General features: G+C 37.8%; 1 protein-coding gene across 3 annotated transcripts; it reads left to right on the forward strand.

Annotated features, from left to right (window-relative positions):
- The first annotated feature begins 170 nt into the window (after positions 1 to 170).
- On the forward strand, positions 171 to 10032 carry Art4 (arginine methyltransferase 4). Of its 3 annotated transcripts, none has more exons than XM_076519109.1 (8): positions 171 to 951; positions 1405 to 1545; positions 1607 to 2101; positions 2181 to 2447; positions 2540 to 2762; positions 2831 to 3114; positions 3189 to 3325; positions 9268 to 10032. In XM_076519109.1, the coding sequence occupies exons 1-8, from the start codon at positions 819 to 821 to the stop codon at positions 9280 to 9282; spliced, it is 1695 nt and encodes a 564-aa protein (XP_076375224.1). In that variant the 5' UTR covers positions 171 to 818; the 3' UTR covers positions 9283 to 10032. The 3 variants fall into 3 exon arrangements, with proteins under 3 accessions (XP_076375224.1, XP_033342506.2, XP_033342507.2); XM_033486615.2 differs by lacking the exon at positions 9268 to 10032 and adding an exon at positions 3573 to 8289 and having other exon boundaries at positions 172 to 951; XM_033486616.2 differs by lacking the exon at positions 9268 to 10032 and adding an exon at positions 3591 to 8289 and having other exon boundaries at positions 182 to 951.
- Positions 10033 to 10466: the final 434 nt, after the last annotated feature.

Raw genomic sequence — 10466 nt, forward strand, 5'->3', positions numbered from 1 at the left:
TTAATGAAACTTTTACATATGTTCTGCCGTATATGCATTGTTTCATAAAGAATGTAAGCATACTAAACCTATTGAAAAGAGAAATTAAAAAAGATTTTGTTCGTAAAGAATTAAGAAATTGTTACAAAGTAGAAAATATGTGTGTACATGGGTTGCTAAGTTGGTGACAATTGGTAATACAAGTGCATACAATAGTCACTAGGTTTCCCGCGCTAACCGAGTACTGTTTGTTGAGAAGTTTAAGGACCTTCGATGCACTATTACAATTGTAATGATTTAGGCGGATGCAGTTTTTCTAAGTGCGTAATGCAACGAAATTGTACAATAAAGCGAAACAGGTGAAAATGCGGCTTAACGCATGGTATTGCAAAAATGTACATGTACAATCGCAAAGAATTATTATCTTCATGTATTCTGTGACCGTGATACAATGTTCTTGAAAAACGAAATTCTTTGCGCAGCCTTTCTGTGTGTGTGTACAGCTACGTATAATTTGTGCGTGTATGTATTGCAGATCTAGGGAATTAAATTAGGTATTAGGTATGTATACATGTATTTAGTGTGCTAGTGACCTTAGTGCGCGTGTGTAATACGCGCCGGGGGTGGTTAGTCGATGGAACGGTGTGCGAACGTGAAAAATTCCGATTTCGGCTGTTTTCTTTGATATCCGTTGTGTGAACTGTATCCAAACGGACAATAACTGTATTCTTTTTTTTTTTATCAAACGATTCCTTGCGAAACAACTATCGCGATAGGAGCAAAGCACAAGAGAACCCATCGTACAACTGCAGCGTACGATACGCACGCGGTATCTAAAAATGGCGAAGGTGTTTCGCACGGTGACAGTATCGACTTTGTCAAACAATGGACAGTCAACACCGAAATATAACAAGCCGGTTACTCTCAGTATCAACTATGATCCGCAAGGACTCAGTGTCGAGTTTCTCGCAGGTACCAATTTATCTATAAATCATCTTTTATGAATCGCGTCAGCGTCGTCCCGGAATAATCAACATAACCACACTCCAATGAGTGTGATTTAAGCATCCTTCCTCGGATAAACTTTAAATATTACACGAGTCTGCGCCCTTTATCATTACGATTGAGAGGTTGGAAATCTCGTATTTTTCCCTTATTTTTAAACTGTGATTTTTTTGGTATATCTGTAGTGTACGGTTTTGCACTATCGTTAGTCATTAATAAAGAAGTACGATTTATTTCAGGTTTATTTTTTTGTGTTATTAATTGTTCGAAATACTTCATCCACAATTTTTTTTCAGAGAGCACAGCCTTGCAATCTTTTTGTTTGGTTTTAGAGACAAACTTTATCATAATAACAATGAGGGATTTATATGATTGCACGTTTTATGGAAAATTAATAAAATATTTTCTTTGTTATAATAGGTGATCCAAACGGTAGAGATAAAACAACATTGTTGGAGTTCCCAGTGACTCCCAGCACTGAATGCTCTAGAGTGTCATCAAGAAGTTATGTATTCACATTAGAAACAGATAGTATACTTATAACTCTTGCCAATGAAACAGGTGAGTTAATTCAATTAATTATACTTATGGCAGACTATTAACTCGATCGTTACTCTCACAGATTTTCGAAACTTTCATTCGCAAATATTAAAACTTAAGAATGGCAAAGGTGTGTCTGCATTTAATGAAAGAACAGAAGAATCCTCGGCGATGCAGTACTTTCAGTTTTATGGTTACCTCTCGCAACAACAAAACATGATGCAGGATTATATTAGAACCAGTACATACCAGCGTGCAATTCTTGGAAATTTATCAGATTTCAAAGATAAAGTAGTGTTGGATGTAGGAGCTGGTTCAGGAATATTGTCGTTCTTCGCGGTTCAAGCGGGCGCGAAGAGAGTGTACGCGGTAGAAGCGAGTAATATGGCAAATCACGCGGAACTGCTCGTTGCTGCGAACAATTTGTCGGATAAAATCATCGTCATAGCTGGTAAAATAGAAGAAATCGAATTACCCGAACTAGTAGACTGTATAGTCAGTGAGCCTATGGGTTACATGTTATACAATGAAAGAATGCTTGAAACTTACCTTCATGCAAAAAAATGGTTACAACCAGGTAAATATTCACAAATGACGCTTACATTTAATTTTGTTTTCCTGTTCATATATAAACTAATTAAATTACACGCATGTAGGTGGAAGAATGTTTCCTTTGCGCGGGGATCTTCACATTGCACCATTCTCTGACGAGAATCTTTATATGGAGCAATTCAATAAGGCTAATTTTTGGTATCAGACGTGTTTCCATGGTGTAGATCTATCCGCAATGAGGAACAACGCGATTAAAGAATACTTTAGACAACCAATCGTTGATACCTTTGATATAAGAATTTGTATGGCCAAGTCTATCAGACATATAGTAGACTTCCAAACTGCTAATGAGACTGACTTACATAGAATAGGTGAAGTTTCGTATATTTTTTTTTATGCGACTAATCTCTTGGAAGATATGTACGAGTTGTGAAAGTTGATGGATATATTTTGTTATATGCAGAAATCGATGTCGATTTTCATATATTGGAAAGTGGCACGTGTCACGGGCTTGCATTCTGGTTCGATGTTGCATTTATTGGATCGACGCAGCAAGTTTGGTTAAGTACGGCTCCCACAGAACCCCTTACGCATTGGTACCAAGTGCGCTGCCTTCTAGAGAATCCGTTGTTCTGTAAAAGCGGACAACTACTATCTGGAAAGGTCATTCTTATAGCGAATAAAAGGTGAAATTCATTAATAATAAATGGTAGTTTTCTAAGTACAACGACTCACAAAAATCTATGAATTGCAGACAATCCTATGATGTGACAATAGACTTGAAGCTAGAAGGTACAAACATGGAAAGCAGTAGTAATACATTGGATTTGAAGAATCCATACTTTAGATATACAGGTGCAGCTGCACAGCCCCCTCCAGGTTTAAATAATACATCGCCTAGCGAATCTTACTGGACAACATTGGATGCTCAAGGTGCTAGGCAAGCTGTTAACATGGTCAATGGAATGTCTGTTAATGGTCTGGGTGAAGTTTCCATGGACGCAACAGCTGTTAATCCTGGCAATTTACTCGCAATTGGTAAAACCGTAAATCCGACACAGATTCTCTGAATTTGGATAATTTTATTTACTCATTCGACGGTTTTTGTCCAGGAGGCCAGCCAAATATTCATCCCGGTTCGATTTCGAGCACTGGACGGGGACGGGTGAGCGGCACAGCGACGAGTACACAAGCGGCACAATTGATAGGCGGCGGGATCACTCCAAACATGTTCACATCCCCCGCTACGGTAAGTCTGTAATGAACGTGACTTCAATTATCAGCGAGCTAATTACCCCAAAGTTTTATACCGGTTTAAAAAAATATTGGTTCACGCGCGACCGGTGGGAACTGTAAAGTCGTGGTGGCACCTGTGTCGTGTACGTTTTTCGTTTAAGCATAATAGCTCGCTAAACATTCAAAGCACTCCTATTATACGTTAATGTGCGAAAGGATACTAAAGTGTACGCCTGCCTGCGTGGTCTTTCGCGCTACAGCTTGGTGTTACTTTCCAGCAATCGCTGGTCCTTGGGAATACCTCGCATTATCCAGTGAATCCCAGCTTGATGATCGGCGATTACGTGACACCTGGTAACGGCATATCCTCCCAAACTTATCGGCAATGATCAATGGCGAAATCATTTTGCGGTGACAATTCCCAGACGGCGAAACAATCTAGCGATCGACGCAACGGTCGCAACAGCGACAACATCTGCAACAGCAAACAGTGCTGCAAGTTGGTGTTTAATTCTGCAGCAAGCAAGCTACAACTCCCGTTCGCCGTTCAAAGATTATACATGGTCAACGTGATCAGTCTCAACGTGAACGTTGCCCACACAAACAACACTGCGTACTTCAACGAAATCATCGTTGGTTCAAAACTCGGACTCGAATTTGGATTTGGATTTGGATTTGGATTTGGATTTGGATTTGGATTTGGATTTGGACTTGGACTTGGACTTGGACTTGGACTTGGACTCCGACTTATACTTGGACTCGGACTTAGACTTATACTTGGACTTGGACTTGGACTCGGACTTAGACTTCTACTTGGACTTGGACTTGAACACGGACTCGAACTTGGACTGGGAGTTGGAGTTGGATGGTACGCCAGAAAAAACAAGTCGCAATGGGAGACACATTGGGGGAAACTGCGAACCGTCCTCTCGTAGTCATCATGTCATTTTTCACATAGTCGCCCTCTATTTAATTGCCCGCTCGAAGATTCGATCTTCCAGATCCAGCGAAGTGTATGCTTGCCAAACGTATTCGAAAACAAATGATATTTTTTAACGACAATACAGCCATCGTACGTACTATGTATCACACCGCGCAACATCAATAACTTCGTAAACGTAAATGCTTGGATGACGAGGACACGGATCAGGTACAGGACAGTCACCCCGCCAATCCAATCGTTTTATTCTCCGTTTCTGCGTCACACGAATCCAGGTGCTCCTCTTACTGCTACTCTTAACAAACAGTTGTCATAACAGTAATATACTTCTCCAGAATTCTTCTACATATCTTATACATATGGTAGTTCGAATGTTAACGTTCTTAATCATCGAGGGTGCGTGCCATGACTTTCAATTTTCCATTCTTGTTCTCTTTATACAAGATAGTTTTACGACGTGTGACAAAAGGTTTCACAGATCAGAGTATCGTGGCTGTTCCATACCTTGCCTGTGATCGAAGCAATTCAAGAGTAAATTACGTTACGACCGTTTCTCCTTCTTCTTTGCTTTTTATTCAATACGCTTGTATACTATCTCGGAATCGGCTTGGTTGGTTTTCAACCTCGAGCGACATTTTTACACGACGATTTTTAGAATAATGTACGATGTTCCCGAACATGTACAAGGTGTGCCGCGTAAAAAAATCACGACCGCGCCCTTGTTTTCTCCGAAATTCATTCTATTCGAAAGCGAGGCTCATTTTACGACTTCTGTAATTTGAAATTCTGGACGATCTCTGGCCTGTCGAACAGCGAAGCGGAAAACTCCGTCGTGCACCATTCCATTTAAATGAAAAGGAGAGCATCCACGATCGTTCGACACCGTCACGATTCAAATACGTTCATTTCGAGCATAATTTCGGAGAAGACGTTCGGCAACGATCCGGCGCGACACATCCTGTACAATTCGAAAAGTGCAAAAAGCAATAGTTCGTTAATGTTACGATTAATGGAGCACTCTGTGGCATTGCCTGTTATATATTTATTCAATTCGATTTCCATGGTGGATTCAATTCAACGTAGACTTCGTATACTATACATTATACATACTCTATACAGTATATAGTATAGAATTTCTACGAGAATCATACAACAAAAAAAGTAATAATAAATTCTACGAGAATTCTGTGTACACCTCTAGTATATAATGTCGATCTTAATTTCATTGAGTTTCTCTGTACTGCTAATTTTTGCGTTCTCTTTTAAGTAAGTGATATTTTTGTTCGTTATTTATGGTTTAGAAAGTAGAACGATTGTACATAATCGATAATCACGCGAGTCGACTTTTTCATCGTATAATTTTTAGGGTGAGAATCGACGAGAAAGAGGGGGGGAAAAAAAGGGTACGCGACGCGTCTCGATAAACTTACGGTAAATTAAGTTGCAATTCATCTCTAGCTGATTTGTATTATTGCAGTGTACAGATGTGTCAGCGTGACGCGTATATATGAGTTTGTAAACATTTTCTATTGCGCATCGAACTTTCGATCGGTATAGAAATAATTCTCTACATCTAATGTACTTGGACCATTCTGTCCGAATTCCATCACCTATACATACATGTTCCCCGTTTTAATTGCCTGTTTAATTGCGTAACACGCGAGCCTCCTCATTTACCGAAAATCGAAACGGATTATGGTTCCCGATTGTCTCGAATTTGTTTCTTAAACGATCCCGCAACGGGTATCAATGGTTAATCGTAATCGTGCAATCAATTGTTTCGCCATCCAAGTAAAGAAACAAACGATACATATACGTCGCGCAATTAAACAGCGCGACGATTTTATATAATACATATACATATGTATACGTGTATATGTTTTATACATGGGTATATATTATTTGACTTTACGAAGCAACTGTGAATGTACTCTCGAAATTAGTTTTACACAGGTAATCTCTTGATAATAAGGCGCAAATGGTGCGCGCGTATCGAAAGCACACACGAGCTTTTATCGTAATAGACTGAAACTGTAAAGTTGACCCCGACGATGCGTCGGAAAATTAAAAAAAAAAAAAAAAAAGAAAAAAACAACAACCGAGAAATAAATATTCACGAGTCGTGTCTCAGAACCGAAGTTGGGGATCTTTTTGTTTCTTTTTTTTTTCTCTTTCTTTCTTTCTCTTTCGTAGTCAAAATAAAATGTCTGGAAACAAATGGCCCTCTTTTGTCTGCATGATATTCCTAACGCAAATACCTCTTATTATCAGTGGGTTACCTGTTATCTATTATATTATACGATAACTGTACATACGAAACAACGCTTAATCCGAACAAGATCGTTGATCGTTGTACTCTCGATCTCGGATCCGGGTGTAATGCTTAAGTCTCGTTAGTTCCTAAGGAGTGATCTTTGTTTATTGTCTGCACAAGCTTGCGTTTTTTTTTTATACAAGTCGACCGCCTCACGGTCGGTTTCTCGTACCTTGGAGATGATTTTCGTCGAGCTGAAAACAAAGTCGGGCAGACACAACAGATATTATCTTGTTTAACGATATAACTCGTAGTATTAACGGTTAACATTTACGTCTATAATAATCAAGAATGTATTATATCTTTTACTCGAACGATATCATCATACTTTCATTCATTTATTGTTCTCCGTAATGGAACGGGTTCTTAACGTCCCATTGTGTTCATTTACTTCTCTTTTTTTTTTTTTTTAATTATTTATGTCGTAGCAATTTGAGTGAAGCGATATAGCGAAAGAAAAACGAAAATAATTGTATATAATTCGCAAACGTTCTCTACGGTGTTTACTTAAGGTACACGACGACTATGATTTCACGAAGGCGGCGCATAGGGATTTCGTTTTGCTATATGCGTGTCCAGCGTTTCAAATCGTTTCGACTGCAGGCATTCCACAAGTGCTGATAAAACGGACTGCGGATCCTACGCGAATAAAAATGTCTAAAATCAGTGCGTAAAAAACCGTTAAAGAACATCCAAATTGTTATTTAACGATATTCTGAGAGAGTACGATAGTTACATATAAGTATCCGCAGTCCATCAACAACAACAACAACAACAACAAACTGTATCGATTCGTTGTTTGTATCTAAAACATGTGCTTCTTCCAGTGTCTCGTCCTTTCTCTCTGTTCAAGAGTACATGAGGAACATTCAAAGCAATATGTAGAATTGAACGCCTACAAAAGTATTAGTTGTATACCGTGCATAACATGCTTTTCAGTTTTCCAATAGGAGAGACAAAAGATTGAGTAAACCTAAGCGTACCGTTTTGATATATTTCCTTTTTTATTTCTTTTCTTTTTCTAGATATTGCTTTCAGTGACGAAGGTGCGCTCGCACGCGCGCGCTTTCGTGACCGCGTCCCTATCGTCTCGTGACGAAAGGAAGATTTAATTAACACGACTGAAAGATACAAAATGTCTCAGGTAGCCATGCGAGTTTGGAGAATGATGTTTACATTTACGCTTGTGTCCCACCATTCTCTTTTATTTCTACGGCCATTCGTCGGAAACTAAGAGACCCGCGTAACACTAAGTTCCCTTTCACCTTTCGAATACCCCGTCCATCCGCCCCCCCCCCCCCCGCCCCACAGCTACACTACGCCACACTCATCATCCCCACCGACTTTCGAATGAAAATACATTAGTGTTCGTAGCGTTGAACGAAACGAAATACGGTATTGCTTTTCTAAAAAAAACAAACGATCATCTTCACGGCCGAATAAAAATATACTTGTAATCCGTTTCATCGACGATTATCTCGTGTTTTTTCAGTACCGTGCATGTTGTAATTTTACCAACGTTTAACAAGCCACGTACGTACGCAATCGTGAACAATCATCGAGACGATAGAATCTCTATGAAAAAAATTTTTCTCGAAATTGGATATCGATGCATTTAAAAAATAAGCATATTACAAAGAGCAAATTTATTTGTAATCATGAAGAAGAAAAACAATAGAATTGTTTTCGTTCGAACGAATTAATAAATCAGAAATGAACGATTCGTTGTTGCATTAACACCCGCGTGACAACTTTCTATTGTACTTAACGACTATTATACGTACGATAGTTTTATCCACGATCCTGTGCCACCTATATATACGAACGTTAGGGGATTTTTTCTTGAAAGGACAAAGATTTTATGATAGACAGAACTTCGTGTATTATATAATTGAGTGGTTCGACTTTATAACGGTTCCGGTCGTTCTTTTCAAGTTGCAACATTGAACGTTGTTTACTTTCGTTGTGCACATTTAGAATTTGTTGGTACAATTTTTTTTTTTTAAGGATAAGTGAACTTGTACATACGCCAAAATGTTGCATCTCTTTCTTTGTTTGTCTAAGATCGGTCAACAAATCGACGGAAAGCGGAAGAACGCGAGTGAGAATAAGCACTATACATGATCTCGACGAGAAGAATTGCTCAGCTTTGTACGATGATGCATATATATATACGATATACGAATAAAAATTTCGTGTATCGCGTGCATAATTAGATCCTGATATACTACGTATCGCGTATATCGTATAACACAGTCTGCCTACACCTTCTTTATGTACAATGTCTACATACGCAAAGATCATGTTCTCCACGAGTAACGGCGACAAGACGTCGCGTTTCTTGTTCGCCGTTGGTGCATTTACCCTCCGATCGAACTTTCGTTTCTTTTCCCACTTACAATTACTAAATACGACTATAAATATTCTTTTAATGTAAATATTCATTTATATATAAATATATATAATTTTATATATACATATATATATATATATTATATTATTATATTATATATAATTATAATATTATAATAATAATATTATATATATAATTATATATTTATATTATATTATATATAATTATAATATTGTAATAATAATAATACTGAATTTTATTATTATAATAATAATATAATAATATTATATATATATTATATATAAATATTCATTTATATTTATATATAAATGCTATAATTATTCTCAGGTCCAAATGCCATAAAGTTCGATATACGATGTGGATCGATTTTCCTGCGTGCCAGGAAGGAACCAGGTAGTAGTGCAGAATTAAAACCGAACATCGATATGCGTTCTACTGACTAACATTATAGCATTTTGAAACTCTATCGAACGATGTTGTTATGAGATGGAATTTGTACACAAACAAACTGTGCAACGCAAAATCTTTTAGCGTGTAAAGTAAAAAAAAAAGGAGCTGTTAGCAGCCAAAAAAGAAGCCAAACTTGGAAAAGTACATACTATGATGTGTGATTTCAGTCTTGAAATCCTTCAAAAAGTGTTTATCATTATCCAATTTCGTAACGATCGCTCCAGGTTTCTCGTGTTACCATACATAACATACATGCTAAATTTTACTTGGAATCTTCTAATTCGATACGTTGATACTATCCGTAACGAACGACGCCCTGATTAGTAGCTTTTATTCGTTTACATTATACGTCCCGTAAAAGGTGAATGTATCGGATGTAAGGTGCATCAAAAATTTGTTCTTGTAATTAATATACGTTCTCCAGTAAGGTTCTGTTGTACGAAACAAGAGCCTAGCTTAGCACAATCTAGCTGCAACAAATTTGCCTAGTGATTACAATCTACTTATTTGTAAAGTATTGCAATTTTGTATTCTGTCGACGTTTTTACATATAACAACAACAACAACAAAAAAAGATCAAGATTACTCAGACTGCTTCACCTCGAATCTGAGAATAAGTTACAATAAACTTATTTATCTCGACATTATAGTGAATATTTTTTTTTTATTTTATAAACAATTCACGAAGAATTTTCATTCCCCTTTATATTTCAAACATAAAATGTTAGAACGTAAGCGGGTGTATTTGCCGCGCGTCATTTCTGAGCGTGCTTTTGAACAAGTATCGATAAGCGACTTCGATAGGTGGAACATCTCTGTACAGTGCCAATTAATGTAGCGGCGAAACATTCAAACCGATGGACAAATTTACCAACGGTTAAAGCGGATATGGTAATGAGACTAGTGGTGCCACTGCTTACAGTGGCAGATTGCTTCAACTGTTAAGTCGGCCATTTTTGTCACTAAGCTAATTGTCATCGCTGGTGCAATTTATCTTCGTCGGTATCGTTTGGCTAACAGTTTGAGCGTTTTACCGTCTACTAATTGGCGCTGTACGGACCCCGGACGAAGGTTCA

The sequence above is a fragment of the Megalopta genalis genome, chromosome 2 (genome assembly GCF_051020955.1).
Source record: "Megalopta genalis isolate 19385.01 chromosome 2, iyMegGena1_principal, whole genome shotgun sequence".
Classification (NCBI taxonomy): Eukaryota; Metazoa; Arthropoda; class Insecta; order Hymenoptera; family Halictidae; genus Megalopta; species Megalopta genalis.

What these genes read in the sequence shown, in the direction of transcription:
- Art4 (XM_033486615.2), top strand. Translation starts at nt 819, where the DNA reads ATGGCGAAGGTGTTTCGCACGGTGACAGTATCGACTTTGTCAAACAAT. An exon ending in AAAAAAATGGTTACAACCAG is followed by an intron (nt 2,102 to 2,180) that starts GTAAATATTCAC and finishes ACACGCATGTAG; the next exon opens with GTGGAAGAATGTTTCCTTTG. An exon ending in GACTGACTTACATAGAATAG is followed by an intron (nt 2,448 to 2,539) that starts GTGAAGTTTCGT and finishes TGTTATATGCAG; the next exon opens with AAATCGATGTCGATTTTCAT.